Consider the following 19434-nt stretch of genomic DNA (forward strand, 5'->3'; position numbering starts at 1 on the left):
ACGGTGCTTCCTGTGCTACACCAAAGACAACAGGGGACTTTCAACACCTAAGACTGTGGTGGACTCGACGTCCCTCTGGCCGGCCTACACAGTAGGGAGAGTTGGGTCGCGGTGGTCATATCCTTTCAGCTATGTCCCTCCTCTTTCCCCCTCTTTGCCCTCTCGGTCTGGTCATTGCCTTTATTACCTTTCGCTGTCGAAAGGACACCATTTAGGTTTTGCCCCTCTTGCAAGGCCAGATACCCTTGGAAAGACTAGCATTATAAGTGCAATAATTGTCTACCCCTTCACCACGACGAAGCACGGTGCACGGCCTGTAGTCTCCTTCAACCTAAAACGCTTAAGGAACGCTGCATTAAGTGGTGGGCCGCCTACGGCATGTCGCGGGCTGGATCTTCTTCCCCCACTGTCGCACCCGCTGGAAGTGACAGGGATACGAGTGATGACCAGGCATCCGTGTTGGATGCCATAGACCTCACGACAGACACCTCTAGGTCCGCCACGCCCGTCCCTGACCCACTAGGCCTGACTCGAGTCACACTACGGGGAAAACACCCGGCGACAAGGGCGTACAAGATCGCCACGCTAAACACACAACCCCTACCCCGATTTTCAACGGCACCGCTGAAACGGGCGAAAGCCCCAACAGGGCTGCCAAAATTTTCGACGGAATCCTCTGATCTTCAAGATCAACAGCCTTCCCCGCATCCGCAGCAGCGTCTTGCGACTGGGCCTTACCTCCAAACCACATTCGGTCATCGTAGTGCGCTTGGCTAACGCTCCAACGACATCTAAGGCCTCGGTAGGGGAAAAATCTACCGCTAGGCAACCTAGTTGCCCGTTACGAGAATAATTTACTACTAGGCCTCCTAGTCATACGGCACGCCCCACGTCGCCGAACATCGCCGATAGCATTGCTAGGATTGCTTCAGCAGTGGGGCTGAAGGCTAAAGACACAATGAAGCATAAAGAGCGGGCCGCGGACACGTCGAAAGACGCGCCACAACTCCCTGATGCTCAAGAGGACTACGAGGAGAGTCGGGAGCCTATTGCTAGCTCTATTGGAAACACATTTCGGCGCCATAGGGAGGAAAAGGAAAATTTCCCACCCTTAGACCCTTTTGGTTCATCTAAATGGACCAAAGAAAAATTTGAAGGGTGCATGGACCATTTGGAAAAGTTTGTCTCACTTTCAGAGCACCCTACCCCCAAGAGGCAACAGGTGGAACCCTCCCTTAGGGCCTGTTTCTAAATTTCCTAGAAATGTTGGTCCTTCTCAAGAACATTTCACTTCTATCCACCCAGAAGATGAGATCCATATGGACGCTTATCAAGACATTTATGATGAGGAAGAGGATACTACCTTCCTACAAGACTACACTGTGGATGTCCAGGCTGATCCCACAGAAGGCTGGGAAGACATTCACGAGGTTGAGATGGAACCAGGGGCACTCCCTACTCATGACCAGGACACGGATGTCCTATGTTTGGATTCCCCTCCCTCCACTCCGGCCCGTCAGGCTTCCCAGTGGACGATCAGATGGCATTCAATGCCATCTTAAGAAAGGCGGCAGATTTTTTAAAATCACCACCCAGGAGGCCCTACCTGAACAAGATTTGGTGGAGGATATTCTAAAAGAAAAAAAACACTCCAGCGGAGCCATACATCTGCTGATTTTCATTAAAAAGTGATTGACTCCTTACCTGGTCACACCAGCCTTGACTACGGCAGTAAATCCAAGGGTGGATAAATTATTTCGGCCATCACCTACTGGCCCTACATATATTAAAGGCCACGCCATCCCCAACTCCTTAGTGTTTACCACCACCCGGAAACGGGCGGGAGTACCCCTTGCTACGGGAGAGGCACCTCCCAATAAGGAGTCAAAAAGATTGTATGCCTTGGGTAAGCGAATTACCACAGCAGCTGCTTTTACCACGCGCATAGCAAACAACACTACGTTGCTTGCCAGTTATGCCGATACAAGGTCTCCAGGAGGTGCCTGAACCTGCAAGAACGAAATTACTCGCCATTGTGGCCGAGGGCAGGCAGGTAAACCAAAATGTACTAAAAAATACTCTGGATACTGCAGGGCGGCAGGAAGATACCTAGCTCAGGGCACCCTGCTTCAAACGGCACGCTTGGCTCCGAAACTCGGGCTTCAAGCCGGAGACCCAAGCAGCTCTTATTAATAAACCTGTCAGAGTCGAATCTCTTTGGTAAAGCATTCGACGATGCTCTAGAGACTGCCAAAAAAAAGCACGAGTCTCTTAAGTCCCTACAGCAAATTACACAAAAACCCTCCCCCCCCCCCCCCACCCCAAGAGGGGAAAAGGTTCCCACTGGTCCTTTCAAGCCAATCCCGTTCCACAAAACATGTACAATACGGGAAACACCTGGAACTCAGGACAAGCATCCAGCACCCCCACCAACTAGGGGTCAGCGGCACGGGAAAGGGAGAGTCCCCAACTCCAGGGGAGCCACAGCCTCTGGTCAGAAATGACCTACGGATCCAGGTCCCCTCCCATGTCACCCCGGTCGGGGGGAGCGGGCGCTTAAGATCTTTCCTTTCGGCATGGGAGGTGATTACATCAGACCAGTGGGTTCCAAAAACAGTCACCCATGGGTACTGTGTGGTATTCGTCCGACACCCACAATTCAGACCACCGAGAGCACGACGCCTGGCGCCAGACCATCTGCCAATCCTAATACAAGAAGTAGAGGCACTGCTGGGAAAGGACGCCATAGAAGCCGTCCCTATTCTTCAGGTAAACAAGGGTATTTATTCAGTGTACTTCCTTGTACCCAAAAAGAACCTCACCATGCGCCCTGTGTTAGACTTGCGCCCAGCGAACACATTTGTCAAACCTCAAAAGTTTCGGATGGTAACCCTGCAGGAAGTAATCCCACTGTTGAAACAGGGGGATTACATGGTAATATTGGACATGAAAGATGCATACTTTCATATTTTAATGTTGCCAGTGCACAGAAAATACCTAAGATTCATGATAGAAGACAGACACTATCAATTCAAAGTACTCTCCTTCGGCATTCCCTCAGAGCCAAGGGTGTTTACAAAGGTCCTGGCAGTAGCAGCAGCACACCTGCACAGACTATCCGCTACCGTTTACCCTTACCTCGACGACTGGCTCATAACAGGGGACTCTTACGAAACGTGCCTAGTGAATACTCAGAAGGCAATAGACCTCCTGTTCAGTCTGGGATTCTCCATCAACGAGAAGAAAACCGGCATAGACCCCAGTCAAGTCAAACAATTTCAAGGAGCTCTGATTCAGACAAAGGACGGCCTTGTCTTCCCCTGCAACGAGAGCGTTCAGAACATGCTTTCTCAGATCCCTCAATATGTAGCCAGTCGGGAAGTGACGGTACGCAAGGCCATGCGCTTGCTAGGTATGATGGTGTCATGCATTTACTTAGTTCCCCATGCGCAGCTGTGCATGCGTCCCTTGCAAGAGTAGCTCAACAGCCAGTGGTGTCAGGCTAGCAGACAATGGGAAGATCTGGTAGTTGTCTCGCCAGCCCTCGTTCTCTCTTTACAGTGGTGGTCGAGGGAAAACCTCTTGAAGGGGAAGACCTTCACCACCCCTGCAGTAGAAGCTACACTCAGGACAGACGTATCTCGCACGGGTTGGAGGGGCTCACCTGCTTCAGCAGGCAGCGCATGAAGTGTGGTCCCCACAAGTAGCGTCCAACCATATAAATCTGTTAGAGCTGCTAGCGGTATTCAAAGCACTGACGGCCTTTCAGACACATCTACAGAAGAAGACAGTCCTGATACTGACAGACAGCACCACAGCCATGTATTACCTAAACAAACAGGGGGGCACACACTCTCCCAGGCTATCTAAGCTGTCCAGAAACATTTGGATGTGGGCTCTCAAACACAAGATGTTCCTACTGTCACAACACGTTCCAGGAGAACTCAATCTTCTAGCGGACAAGCTCAGCAGAGATTTCCTACTGCCCGTAGAATACGAATGGCGTCTGCACAAAGACATCATCTGCAACATCTTCGCAGAATGGGGCTTTCCAGAGATCGACCTGTTCGCAACTCAGGAGAACACCCAATGCCAAGACTACGCCTCCAGGTACCCCCAGAACCGCTCCAAGGGGAACAGACTCTGGATAACATGGTCAGGGAAATTTTTCTACGCTTATCCCCCCCCCCCCCCCCGACTACCCTACTCAACAAGATTGTGCACAAGATGCACCAGGAACCAGTTACCATGATTTTGGTGGCCCCCATGTGGGCCTGCCAACCCTGGTTTGCTCATCACTTGGAAATGTCCCTCCCCGCCCCCTGTGAAACTATTTTTATTTATTTTATTTATTTGCATTTATAAAGCGCACAAAAAAACGGCCCTGAGGCATTGTGGCGCTGTTACAGCGAGCTTGAACTTAGCACAGGTAAGATTTAACATGTGCTGCTGCACATCGATGATAAAAAGGTTGTGATATCGATTATGATGTGTGAGCGACAACTGCTGAGTGCAGGTTTTCAAATCTATGAGGCTGACAACGCATTACTGGAGGATAAGCATGATAATGTTAAGAACATAAAACCATCACAAAAAAAAAGGACCAACCCCAGTTGATTACTTCCCCAGTAAAGCTAATGAGAGCGGAAAGTAAAGCTAATGCAAATGTAAATACAGAAGCGACTGTCGATAAAACACCTTGCGCATATGAAGAAACAAGATTAAAGAAAATTAAAATAACAGTAGAAAATGCTATGTGCGGGAACGTAAAGGCTCCAATGAATGAGGAAAAGGAAAGTAACCAGGGTGAGAGTAACAATTGGGCTTGGATAGCGAAATCTTTAAATGCACCAAAGCAGAGTTAATGCCATGTCCAAAAGTCAAACTTGGTGATAGCCACCTGGAATACGAGAGGCTACTGTCATCTCCTGAGATCAACGCCAGAGATCCTAGCAAATGCCGATGTGATATGCATGCAAGAAACCTGGCTTTCTAAAATGCCATGTATCGAAGGCTTTGAATCCATATTTAATCCGGCTATCACTAAAAACAAAGGGCGCCGAATGTCAGAACAACTAATCCTCGTCAAGAGAAAATGCGGTTTGCAAATTAAGTTAGCGGAGCGATTTTCACCGTTCCTACAGTCAGTTTTCATTGAACCAGCTGAGAGAAATGTGATGGTGACTCCCCCATTCCATTTATTAAATTTATATTGGAATGTTACATCAAAAACCCACCAAAAATTTGAAGATGACCTTCTTGATGTCATTGATAAAATCCTGATAGGAGACCCAAAAGCTCTTATAATTGTATGTGGAGATTTCAACATGAGACTAATAGAAAAGGGTAACTCCAAAACATCGACAAACCATAAAGAGAGGTGTAAAAGTGAAAGCTGGTTAGAAGACATGTCAAACAGAAATCTAATCATGCTGAATGGCGCTACAAAGGGCGATGTCCCTGCGAAATCAACCTGGAAAAGAGGTTCACAAAATTCGATACTAGACTACATATTTGTCTCCGAAGCGCTATCGAAAGACATCAAGTCTTTGAGAGAGTCCAACAAAAGTGACCATAATATCGTATCACTTGAGTGGCACAGGTCGATACCTGTAAAAGGTGAACAATGGAAGCACCAATTCTCGCTAGAACCTGGTAGGAACAGGCTACGTCTAAAGAACGAGGACATTTTAGCAGTAACCAATCTACTGAGACCGCAAGAGTCTGATGGGAAACTAGATCCGATCGAATACCAACACCTGTTAGAAATCTACAAAACTAAAAAGAAGTTTGACTAAAACAAACCTAATTATCAAAGACACCACTACGATCCTGAGGTGTCCCAAAAAAAAAGAGACCAGGAAGAAGGGGAATCATTGCGTCAAAAAACCAGAATGCAAGATGATGATAAAGAAAGTGCAAAATCAATATAATAACTGGTATAAAGAACGTAGAGCGAGAATCGAACAGAGAGATGCCGAAATAACATTGATGGCGCTGAACCAAAAGAACTCGAGAAGATTCTGGACAATTATAAATGAGTCGATGAACCAAGAAAAAGCAATTCTATCGAATATGGTACCTGAAAAAGAGTGGGAAATCCACTATACAAACCTATTCAAAAAGGTTAAAAAGTCATTATTTTTTTTTATTTATTTGTTTGGCTGTATAAAACAACCTTTCAATAATTACAAAAAATGAATAAAAACATATCATAAACATATTACAAATCAATTCATCAGTATATAACAACATCTCACAATTGATAAAAACCAATGTATGTACAACTTAATAGCAGCATTTTTTTTTGTCACCTTCCCCTCATAAAACCATTCACAATTACTTTGAAATTCTAATGGGCAACGTCACGAGAAAGCAATCAGCGCTCGTCGAATGGAAGCAACAATGTAAAGTAATATTGAACCAGCTGGGGACTGATGAAAAAACACTCTGGTACAATCCAGATGCCGTAAAAAGATTGGATTGACATTGGCGAGAGAAGAACAAATCATAAATCTATGCAAAATTCTCCTACAGAAACAAAAAAGCACGCCATCCTACAAAAATATTTGATCATTGCACCCTGCAAACGCCTAAGAAGGCTATACTTAAAATTTCGATTAAATAGTCTTGAAACCAAGGAAATATTGAGAAATAGACGCCAAATCTCACCAGGAAACACAAAGTGTAGTTTCTGTGACGCAGGAGAAGAACATTTAAAGCATTGTGTCCTTACATGCGATGAACTGAAAGACTAACGTGAGAATTGTTTAAGGAGAGTGATGAATCTATACCAGACGTACAATTTAGAAGACTGGTGGAGACAATTACACATTACTGAATGTAAATCGCTGTTGATAGCAATGATGCGATTCTTAGATCAACTTCAATCTCTGCTAGAGTTGACCCCAGCAAATGACACGTGAAAGTATACAGAACAAATTAGGAGGACATTTTGGACTTGACTAGTGTAATAATTCAGCTTACATGTACAGAAATTTTGTTTTTTCTTTTTCTCTTGTTTTCTTTTCTTGTTAAGCAACAAAATTTTAAATGCTAATTTTAAGATGAACATTAAGGTAAACAATTTCGATTTGAGTTTTACATTTCAAAAAGTTTGTATAAACTATATGAAATAAAAAAAAAAGATTTAACATAATCGGTTACAGTGGTATAGCAGATTACATACTGAGTGCAGCATTGAAAATGACAAGTAGTAGAAGACAGAGCCGGTCAAGTATTATGCTTTGCTATGGTTACAGTGCAATAGCGTGATTATACAGGCTGGTTATAGAACATTAGCAGAACAAGAAGGCTTTTCGGTTTTTGCAAAAGGTGGTGTATGATTTTTCATTCCTTTAGTGAGGTTGGCAGGGCATTCCAATTTTTGGGTGCGAGGTGTTGGAAGCTAGACCCTCCGGCTTTGGTTCTTTTGAATGTAGGAACATAGATCTGGTTGGCACGGTGGGCTCTAGTGGGTCTGTTAGAGGAGTTGAGGGTGATTCTTTCCGAGAGGTAGGGTGGGGCATCAGATGTGAGGCATCTATGTGTGATGGCCATGGTTTTGAAGAGTATACGTTCCTTAACCGGTAGCCAATGGGCCTCTTTCCTTGTTTGAGAGATGTGTTCCCCTTTGGGAATGGACAGCGCTGCCCGGAGCGCGTTGTTTTGCGTGATTTGGAGTTTTTTTTAGATTGTTGAGAGGTGCCTAGGAATAGGGCATTACAATAGTCAAGTTTAGTACCTATTGTGGCTCTGGCTATGGATAGGCAGTTTATGGTGGAGAGAAAGGGCTTGACTGCGTTGATCATCTTGGTGGTGAGCGCAGAGGAGGCGGCTATGGCGTTGACCTGGCGAGACATGGATAGTGAGGCATCTAGGTGGACACCTAGGGTTTTGACAGTCTTGGAAACTGTAATAATGGAATTATCGATGTCTAAGGTTTTGTATTGCGGGGGGTGTTTGTTGAGAGTTTCGGTAATACCTACTATAAGGATTTCAGTTTTGTCCCCGTTTAGGCAACGGCCGTTGGCAGCCATCCAGGTTTGGATGGCTGTGGAAATTTTGGTTAGAGCTGTCGCATCTTCTTCATAGGTCCCTGTTAGTGGGAGTAGAACCTGCGTGTTGTCCGCGTAGTTGGTGTACGCTATGTTGCGACAGTCAAGATCATTGAAGAGTGGAAGGGTAAATATATTGTAGTGTGTGTGGGCGGTGCAGGAGCCCTGAGGGACGCCACAGTGGATGATAGTAGGGGATGCAGAGGCTGTGTCTGAGTAGACCTTCATGAATCTTCCATTTAGAAATGAGGCCACCCAGGCAATGGCTTCTGGGGAGAAGTGGGCTTCATTTTTTAGGTGCATGCCTAAGATATCGTGGTTGACAAGGTCAAAGGCGGCGGACAGATCCAGTAGGAGGAGGAGTGCCGGTTTGCCTTTGTCCATGATATCACCAAGTTGTATTTTTAAGTAGAGTAGGGCTGACTCTGTCCTGTGACCTGGACGGAAGCCTGACTGTCTTTTGCCTAAGATGTGGTTGGTTTCTAGATATTCCTGGATTTGTGTGTAGGCAACTTTATCCAGGATCTTGAGCAGGAAAGGCACGGTGGTAATGGGCCTATAGTTATTAGGAATTTTTGGGTCGAGAGTGTTTTTTTCTAAAAGGGGGGGTACCCAGGCTTCTTTTAGACTGTCTGGAACTGTGTTGGCGTTGAAGGAGGCATTGATGAAAGATTTGAGAAAGAGGGCGAGTGTTTCAGTGCAGTCTTTAATGAGACTGGCTGGGCAGGGGTCTCCTTTGCAGTTGGATGGTTTAATCTTGTTCATACTCTCAATGACTTCCTGTTCTGTTACTTCCCTGAAATTGACAGGGGTTATGGGGGCTTTGGCGGATGGGTGCACTGGGCTGGAGGTGAGCAGGTGGTCACTGCTGGTGGTAGATTTAGTGTGCTGTGATAGATTCTTGTGGTGTTCCTTAATTCTTTCTTGTAGGAGTTCAATTTTATTCAATAGTGCAGATTGTATAGAGTTACACCAAGTTTGGTCTTTAACAATATCTTGTGATTTTGTAAATGGTATGGTGCGTTCTTTGAAAATGGCGAAGAGCTCTTTGGATTCAGAGCTTGCATTAGTGATTCTTTCATTGTAGGACACTGACTTGGTTGTAATTATAGCTTTTTTGTATTGCGAGGTGATTTTTTTGTGTAAGAGGATAGGGAGGTTGGGGAGGGTAGTTTCTGCCAGGTGTTCAGCGCTTTTCTCTTTTGAGAGCGGAGCTCTTTTAGTTCAGCGGAGAACCAGGTCTTTGAATGTTTCACTGTTTTGGCTTTTTTGCTCTGTAGAGGGGCAATGGTGTCTATAGCAGTGCTTATGTTGCGCTTATAAATATCTGCTAGCATTGATGGGTCGGAGGATTTAAGGTCTGTTGTGAGGGTGCTGAGGTGTGGTATTAGCTTATCTTTGGTGAGATTTTTGGCGCATCTTGCCAAGGCTGGGGGATAGGGTTAGGCTTTTTGGTCTTGGACGCGGCAGGGATGGGAAAGTGAATGATGTGGTGGTCTGACCAGGGAGTGGGGGTAATGGACCTAATGTCAATCTGACAGTTGTGGTCGGCTATCCAATCAAGGATCCGGCCTTTGTCATTTGTGGGCGAGCTTATTTTTTGGTCAAAGCCTAGTTCCTTTAGGGCTAGTGAGAGGGATTTGGCTGGCTTGTCCTTTTTGTCGTCGAACCCAAGGTTGATATCACCTAAAAAGAGGCTTTTGGAGGTGGTTTTTAGGTTTTCTGTAAGGTGATGTAGGAGGTTCTCCTGGAACTCCTATAGTGGGCCAGGTGGGTGGTAGACGAGGTTGATGGTGATGGTGGAGTTGGGGGAGAGGGCGATTTTTATCGCAAGGGAGTCTGTGTTATCACCTAGGTTAGATGTGATTTGTCTGGCCTCTAGGTGATCTTTCAGGATGAGTGCTACCCCACCCCCTACTGAGGAGAGGCGGTCTTGCCTGATGATGGAGTAGCTCTGTGGGATGGCAAGGTTGAGGGCTGGCCCTGCGGCGCTGTGAAGCCAGGTCTCAGTGATGGCTAGGATGTCGAGATCCAGGTTGATTAGGAGTTTGTGAATTTCAGTGGCATGAGCAGGGATGGATCTAGCGTTGATTAGGGCGCACTGCAGGTTGTGTAAGGGCTGGGATGTGGAAGGGGTGGTGTTGTGTGGAACAGGTAAGGCAGGGTTAGGGTGCATCAGGACTAGTGTGGGTGCAATCGGTTTGGCTGTGTGAGTAGGCGTTTTTGTGGTCTTGGATGAGTTAGGTGGAGCTTGAGGGGTGGTGTTAGGGTATCTAGAACGGAGTCCCAGAAGTTGGTTCCTGATGTTAGTGGGTTTGGTGCGTGATGCTATGGTGGGTGTAGGAGACTTTGCAGTGATGTTGCTTTTTGTGAAAAATGAGGGTAGGAAATAGTTAGGGGGGATTTCGGAGGGGAAGGTGTGGAGGGCAGCGGGTGTGTAGGTTGGTTGAGGGTGTTGCATGATGAATATGTGTATAGAGTGCCGTGATCAGATGGCAATGCAGCTAGTTGCTAGGGGCAGCAGTCAAAAAGCAGGGCAACTCGGTGCAAAAAGCAACAGTCAAATGGTGAGCAGCTAGATGCAACTATCAGATGGCAGTACAACTAGGTGCAGAATGTAACATTCAATTGGCGGAGCAGCTAGTGCAAAGATCAACAATCAAATGGCAGTACAATCAATCGAAAATGCAGCAAAGCTAGTGCAAAATGCAACAATCAAATGGCAGTACAATCAAAATGTATCAATCAGATGGCAATACAGGTAAGTATTAGGCGCTACAATCAAATAGCAAGATGTGTGGCACAGGATAATGAGTGCCGAACTACCCTGCCCGTACAACATGTTGTCTCAGGACAGAGGGGAGACACTACACCTATGCCAGCAAACTATGAATTTAGCGGCCTGGCTCCTGAGGTCAGAGTTTGGACACCTTCAACTCCCTCAGAGATGCGTGGACATACTCAGGGAGGCTAGAAAATCTAACACTCGTTATTGCTATTCCAGTAAGTGGAAACGCTTTGTCGTCTAGTGTAAAACCAAGGGCGTCAATCCCATTGAATGCTCGCCTACCCATATTGTGTTTTACCCAACTCATTTGTTAGTCTCAGGTTTGTTTTTTAATTCCCTAAATGTTCATCTAGCTGCTCTATCAGCCTACACTACGTCACAACAGAAAGTTTCACCCCCCCCATTTCTAACCCAGCTCCCGGATGGGATCTAAATGTGCTTTTGACCTGACTCGTGGGGTCTCCCTTCGAAGTCTAAAAGACCTTACTTACAAGACGGCCTTCATAGTGGTTATCACTTCTATTAGAAGGGTTAGTGAACTACAGGTCCTTTCTGTTCTAGACACTTTTTTTTTTACAGTCCACAAGGATAAGGTGATTCTGCGGACTCATCCCAGATTTGCACCTAAATTCATCTCGAAGTTCAATGAGAACCAATCAATCAAACTACCTACTTTCTTCCAGAATTCCACTAGCAAGGCCGAAAGAAGCCTAAACACACTAGATGTGCACAGTGCTGTCATGTTTTACCTGGAAAGAAGAAAACCACTGAGGAAGACGAACCAGTTTTTTGTTTCAGTGGCAGCTGGTGGAGAAGGGGATCCCGTCTCTAAATCAGCAATCTCAAGGTGGATTGTCAAATGCATCAGACTATGTTATACTCTTGCTAAGAGAGAACTGCCCTTCAAGCCTAGAGCACACTTTACTCGGGGCACTGGGGCTTCCATAGCATTCATTGCACATGTTCCCCTTCAGTCCATTTGCAAAGCGGCAACCTGGAGTTCTGTACACACCTTTTACAAAACGCTATTGCCTAGACACTCCTTCTAGATCTGATTCTCTGGTGAGACAAGCAGTATTAAGACATCTTTTCACTACTGTTCCTTCTCATAACCCACCTCCAACTCCGGGTACTGCTTGCTCGTCTATGCACAGCATGTGATTCTAAGCAGATTAACAAGCATCAGAAGACATGCATTACTCACCGTAATAGCATTTCTGATGATTGTATCTGCTTAGATTCACATGCACCCACCCTACCTCCCTGCTCGGGTGGAAGGAACATGGACGTCTTACTACTTTCTCTCTTTATGTACTCACTCACAATATCCTTGGGCTCCATCATGGCAGAAAAAATATAATCAGAGGGACCACGGCGCGTGAGGGATTTTGGGTACACAACACGTCACGATAGGGATAGTGTTAGACACGCCTATGCCGACATCACCTTTCGGTCCCCGAAAGACAAGATGCAATACTCTGCGGTTACCACTGGATGTCGGACCATATGTACAGCATGTGAATCTAAGCAGATACAATCATCAGAAATGCTATTACGGTGAGTAATGCATGTCTTCCTCTGCCTCTAGGTTGGATGAATAATCTTATTCAGAATGGTTTATATTTGTTAATACATTCTGTATTTCAATTAATTAACATTGCCTTCTTTTAAAATTCACTTCTCTTGCACTTGTGGAATCAGAATACTGAATTGGCTCTCAAAACACTTTTGCATCCTTGAGGAGTCTGCTTTGATGCTAAACCTGTGCTTCCTTTTAAAGTTCCAAATGATTCACAAACTTTAGCCAGTCTTTTTCCTAAAATAAATGGTTTAAAAAAAAGATTGAAAAGGATCTCTGTATTATTTGCCAGTTTTACTTAATAACTACCTAAGATGCGGATGCGCATCTGAACTACATTACCCATAATTTCATTCAAAATGGCTGCCGGCACTTTGTTGCTGTATAGTGTGTCATCCAGAGTCTTCCTCGGTGCACTGAATATCCAACAGTTGTCCCTGAGTACGCTAATGAAATCCTTGAAGAGTTCCTTGCCTAAAGCAGATACTTCAGGTAATGCGTAAAGCGTTTCCTTTTGCCTCTTTTAACAAGTTGAAGTTAACTACGTTTCCTGTTCAGAAACGAACAGAATCAAAAAAAACGAAATACCCTGGCACAGTTTATACAGACTGACCGCGGTATACATATTAACTCTCCGCTTCGTTCCAATCAAGCGCAGCAATTAATCGGAACAAAAATGTACGCGAAGATCGCGTGACGGTTGCCTTCAAGAAATATCTTTACCCCAAACAGTTTTCGAACCTTTTAACAAACGAGGAAACATCAGAACACTAAAATGCTTTTTCTTTTTTCTTGTGCAGCCTAGCCCTAGATAAGTCAATGTTAATGTTAAAGGACATTTGTACCGCGCACTATCACCACCGAAGTGGTCCCCTGGCGCTCTGGCGGCTCTGAAAGAGGGAGGGAGAGGTGGGTTAGTGGGTGGAGGCTGGAAAAGTGCAAGATTGCAGTGATGTGCTGTTGGCAGCCTCAGTCCGGTGGTTCCGTCGGCTGGGCCTGGGGTGTATGCGGCCGGTAGTCGTCGTGTGCTGATGTGCGAGCCTATGTGTGTTTTTGTTTTGTTGTTGCAGTGTAGTGAAGTTCGTGCGGTTTGTTGTGCTGGAGGTTTGTGGTTGTGTTTGGTTTGGAGTTTGAGAGGTGTATGCAGAGAAGGAAATTGTTAGAAGTAAAATGCTTGAAGTCTTCACATTAAATGAACGCTGCTGCTTGCTCGCCCACCAGCAGAATATCACGTGTGCAGTGTTTCCCTTGACTAGTAACTGTTTAAAGATTGTACATAAAATAAATACTGCTGCTTGCACGCCCACCAGCTGAAAATCAAATGCACAGCGTTCTCAAACTATTTTCCCAGTTCAAAGCAAATTTATTTCAATAGAAATTGCTACTAGCTCGTCAACAAGCCTCACTCCCACCAGTTTACAGAAGACTGCTTCTTCTTAGCTTCTTTTTCTTTCTTCAAATGTTCATGAAGGAAAGGCCTAAGGGGAGCTACAAAGAAACATAACTACTCTGCTAAAGAAAATGATGAAAGGCAGTTTAGAAATGACTGCCAGGACAATCTGTCCTCTACGTTCTAAAATGGATCACTGCTGAACGAATCCACCATCTTGTCTTGGGTTCGAGCCCAAGCCACCATCTTGAGTGTTCAACTCAGCAGCTCTCTGAAAAAAGGCATTAAGGAAAATGGATAACCATTTAGTATTGCACATACAATAACCACCCTCCAGCATATGCCTTCTGCCGACTCTATGTATCTTAGTTCCTAGCCTAACTCTTCCAGTACAGCCCCTGATGTCCCTGACACAGACTCATCAAAATCCAGAAACACATAGTCAAGAAGGCCCAAATAGCCTTGTTAAGAATCTGTACCCCTTGAAAAATCAAACCATTCATCCCACCGCAGGACTTCTGGACTGAAGTGCAGGCCCACATCGATGGGGGAAATGCTCTCCTGACAGGGCTCCCAGCTGCTCACTTGGCTCTCCTTAAAGCAGTCCACCACTCTGCAGCACTTATTACGGGAGCACGGAAACATGACCGAATTACCTCCATCCTACACAAACTACATTGGCTTCCACTCCAAGCCAGGACACTGTTCAAGACTGCATGTATCATCTACAAAGCAGTCACGAGTAGCACACCTGCGTGCCTGGCGCATAAGCTCCACAAATCTGGTGGCACACGCTCCTCGCACAGCAAATCAACCAATCGACTTGAATCACAACTTGTCTGCCAAGAGAAGACCTGCAAACAATCCTTGCCATGTCATGCACCCATCCTCTGGAACTTGATCCCGGTGTCAGCTCGAAATGCACACACAATTCTCCCAATTCTCTCAAAACATCGCTCTTTCAACAACACCTGACCAACAACGAATTCCAATTGACGCACATACCTCAAAGTATTGCGCTACTGTTAAAAGATGGCAGCCCAAATGCCAGCTACCCACACTCTGTACCGCGCTCCACTGCTCTCAAGAAAAGGTCTGCGCTTTAAACAATGAAATGAAGAAATAAAAAAAAGGCTTTGTTGTAATCTGTGTGATTAGAAGGGTGTGTACCCGCAAGTAGTATTATTCCACAAATGTTTCCTTTGTTTTCTGTACACGTTGATTTATGTTTGTTAGTGGCTTTAAGTTCGATGAAAAATGAATTTGAGCTAGCTCTCATCTTGCTGTGTGTGAAACAACTGGAGCCCATAAAGACCATATTTGATTCTTGGCATTTTTGTATGTGAACATATCCTTTTCAAGTATACATTCAGGACTACAAGTCCAAGAAAGCAAAGAAATAACAAGGGCTGCATCAGCATAACCATTTTGTTTCCATTTCAAAAGAATTCGGCATTATGTGCCTGCAGCAAGATCCATTTGTGTCTAAACTGGAAAAACACGGGTGTCCTCATTTTTTTTATTTTTTTTATTTTTGGGGATTTTATTTTGTTGATTTATTTTTGGGGACACATTGGGGAATCAAAACGCCACCAAAATTGGAAAACATAAACACTGCAAATGGCGAACCTTAAATATTATTACTGCCTGATCTGAAAATTAACTTTAATGTTAAAATGCATCTTTTTCCCTTTAATGGATCACTAGGTGCAATGAAGCATGAATTACAAAAGGATATTGGTTTTAGAATTGAAATGTACTTTTGCTCATAATAATGGTCCTTTTGACGATGGCAATTACATTTACTCCCTAAGAGCTCATTTTACTCCCAACATTGGAAAATAGGCTCTAAAATACTCGCCCTTCAAAATCTTATGTAGAACCCTTGTTACATCTTTTGTTGTTTTGGTGACAGAAAACATTAGATTTCTGTGCTTGAGTAGGAGTGACAGGTGACGCATGTAAATTGGGACAGCAGAACTGGTATGGGTGTGGTCCCTCAGGGTTGTAAGTGAGAGGAAGGTCTCATACTGGTTTGAGTTAAAGCATCTTCATTCTAGAGTGTATGAAGCGGTACAAAACCAGGTGAAACTAATGTGTTAAAGAAGCTTCATTGTAGAGTGTATGAAGGGGTACACATCCAGGTGAATCTACTGTGTTTCTATCACATCTTCAAATTCTGCAATGTGTGGCACGCTCTACTGCACACATTCATGTGGACACAATGTATGCAGGTGTCACAGGTGCATGCTAACATGCACACACAATATGATGATTGTGCAATCTCTGCAGTTGCATGCTTTGGGCAGATTTTTTGCATGAGCTAAAAACAAGTGGACTCCATTCCTTTGCTTGGTGAAGATGCTGCAGTTACAATTCCCACTCAACCAATTTCTGCAAAACTGAAGGTTAATAGTCGGAAGGTCATGAATGATTCTTAACCACTTGGAATTGCTATGCAAGCATTCCTGAACATCATTTGTCAGGCAGCTACGCCATTAGAGAAGAGAAAAGACCATATGCAAATCAGCCGTGGTCCCGCCCCTAAAGTGTCATTTCCCCATTGCTGTGCACATGGCAGAGATCCCACTAAATTCCCTTTGTGTGTGGTAAAGTTCCCAGTAATCGTGGATTCACTACACGCATGATGTGAATCCAAGATCTTTCTCTTCTATGTCGAAGATCGACCAGAAGAGCCTGTAAGAGCCATACTGACTGGTCGTGGTTGGACATTTTCACATGGTTACTGGTGACCAAGCATCGTAGATTAAAATGAGCCTCAAAGCCGTGGAGAGAGGCACAAAGGAAAACAAGTATACAGCCATGAAGAATGGTTCAGCCTACTTGCAGTACATAGCTTCAGTGAGACAGACAGGCCCCAGATTGCAGCCTGAATCTTTCATAATGCCTTTTTCAGTATGTGCAGAAGAGGCAGAGTTGAGTACTACCAGAGTAGGTGGGCCATTCAATATATAAAAATGTCTTAAAGATCTACTTTAAAACCATATCCATTTTCTTCCTGTTCTTGTATTTGTATACATAGATTTATATTTAAATGTTCACATTGGCGCTGTAAACATCTTTTCATTTGTGGCATGTGTTAAGGCCAGCAGGTTTCACTGTAGTTATTCTGTGGCCCCTTCACCCTCCCCATGTTGAAATTGAATTGCAATCTCATGAGCAGGGAAATAAATGGACTGTCGGCAGGGCAGTGAGGGCCGCTTGTGCAAATATGCAGAATCCTCTGTAGCCGATGACCATTTTGTGTTATTCTTATGGGTCTTCATGCTCTAGAGGGAAGATGCCATACACATTTTTCTGTTTTGTAGTGGATGCTTTCTAAGTGCAACATTTCTTTGCAAACGTCTGTTTTTACATTTTTCTGCAACTACCAATTTATTGCAGGTGATGATGAATACCTAATTAACCTAATTGATTCGCCGGGGCATGTGGATTTTTCTTCAGAAGTGTCAACTGCTGTTCGTCTCTGTGATGGGTCTGTCATTGTAGTGGATGCTGTGGAAGGAGTCTGCCCTCAGGTAAAAAATATAATGAAAAATGTATAACTGCAATATAGGAGAGCCTTTGTCACATACAATTAATCTACCTCAACTAGTCAAAAAAGTCACATTTTACATTAGTGATACAGAGGCTCACATTATCCATTTCTTCTCTCTCTGTTCACCGGCATACAGGAGCGATAAACAAGTGATGACTTCCTAGAAGGTGATCTCACAATGACACATTAAAGTGGCTTCTGAGTGAAAATGGACAGCTCCAGTCCCTCTTAATAATAATAATAATTTAGCATTTATATAGCGCTATGAACGCTCAGGTATCTGAGCGCTGCTTATTATTACCCACGGTGTGTGGTGCTCCTTTATCGACCTCGGAAGGATGAAAGGCTGAGTTTGGCCCTGCCGTGTTTCGAACCTGTGTCAGCAGGCTCTGCAGGGATGTCAAAGCGAGCGCTCTGCTCTACTCGCTGTGCTACCGGACCTCTTACCCCCACTTGCATCAACGATCACCAACCACCAGCAGAATGTGATTTTGTTTTATTGTTTCTGATTGAGTTGAGATCCGTTAGGAAATCCTTCACTTAATAGACACATTATGCATGTATGCTTGGGATCCACCCACCTTCTGCCTTCTGTGTAGCTATTCTGTCTGGATTCATATTGGCTGTGAACTGTACTCTTCAATGTTTCTGTTTATGTATATCACTTGTTTACTCATGTTATTTGAGCGTCTCTCTCAACCTTAGTCATTGCAGATCCATGTTCAGGAGCAATTCTCATGTGGCTTCGCTGCTTTCTCTGTGCCTTTTCCACATGTCAGTGAAACGTGTGCGGCTCCATCTCGTCTACCATGCGGGCGGGGACTCGCATGCGTTGCCCTTCCCTATGGGCTATTCCCTTTCTCCTCATTGCTGGAGTTGCAGCCATTCCCTTGCCCCATATTTCCTCTTGCAAGGGGACACTTGTCTTTTCTGGATTCTGCATTGCTGGACAGAAATGGGTCTTGTGAAATCTGAGGGCTTTTTTGGGCCCACTCCTTTGCATCGATTGCACAAGACAGTGACACTGTGCTTACATTTCTGCCAATTGCACAACATCTCTGAGAATCTTACACCAGAGCTTCATTGTTAGTTGCACTGTCCTTTGGCAGGCACTGCACCCAGTTCAACGAATTTTATCTATGAACTAAATAATTGAAACATAAGATAAGCCATGGGCATCAGTTACTTTTCCTGTCAATTGATATGGCTACGTTATCTCAAATGCTGGCTAGGGATGATGGGAGTTGTAGTCCAAAACAGGTTGCAGACCCACGCCCCATGTAATTGAAACTGCTAGTGGGGTTTTTGGGAAAGCTATGGCGTGCAGTTTGACAAAATCCTCCCCTATAAGTCCTTGGACCTTTCCATTATTTGTCCATTTTCTGTTGTACCCTAAGTGCCAGTGTGTCGTCTTTGGTGGTTGGTTTGAATGACCAGCAGGGCTCTTTTTTCAGTTCAACATGAGCCTTGCTAATGGAGGAGGCACATGGTGGACCCCCCCCCCCCCAGTGTTCGTCATGGTGATGAAAGGGGCAGAAGGGAAATGCGATTACTCCACTGATCCCACTATGCCTGGCCATTTCTATAGCCTCAAAAAGTGTGTCGTCCGCTTCGAGTATGTGATGGAGCGGATGAGGAGGTGTTGCATCCCCTTCCCTCAAAACGCCTGAAAGATGTGCAGTTTGATTCCTCGGGATGCAGCGATGCATGTCTCCTAGATAAAGCCGTTCAATATGTACTTTTGCATTGCTGTTCTGTTGGCTGATGTAAATCTCAAATGTTAAATGTTAATTTAGCCTTTAGTGTTTAACTGTGTTTTTCTATTTTGTCTCTCTTAATTTTGTATTAGACACAAGCTGTCCTGCGACAAGCATGGTTAGAAAACATCCGTCCGGTCCTGGTTATAAACAAAATTGATCGATTGATAGTGGAACTCAAACTCACTTCTCAAGAAGCATATTGCCACCTGCAGAAGATTATGGAAAAAGTAAGATTTTTCCTGTATTCCAAAATCAGATATGTGGAAAATCAATATTTAGTTTGCTTTTCAATTTTGCGAAA

The 19434-nt window shown here is 44.6% G+C and overlaps 1 protein-coding gene across 3 annotated transcripts in view; it reads left to right on the forward strand.

Moving 5' to 3' along the window:
• EFL1 (elongation factor like GTPase 1) overlaps window positions 1-19434 on the forward strand; it is a 904242-nt gene that overhangs the window by 103766 nt on the left and 781042 nt on the right. For all 3 annotated transcript variants that reach the window (XM_069625004.1, XM_069625006.1, XM_069625005.1), the window contains 2 exons: window positions 17220-17353; window positions 19223-19360. In XM_069625004.1, the coding sequence (XP_069481105.1) occupies window positions 17220-17353; window positions 19223-19360 (272 nt within the window). The remainder of the gene's footprint in view (window positions 1-17219; window positions 17354-19222; window positions 19361-19434) is intronic.

This window comes from Ambystoma mexicanum, chromosome 11, assembly GCF_040938575.1.
Source record: "Ambystoma mexicanum isolate Mex_15411 chromosome 11, UKY_AmexF1_1, whole genome shotgun sequence".
Lineage (NCBI taxonomy): Eukaryota > Metazoa > Chordata > Amphibia > Caudata > Ambystomatidae > Ambystoma > Ambystoma mexicanum.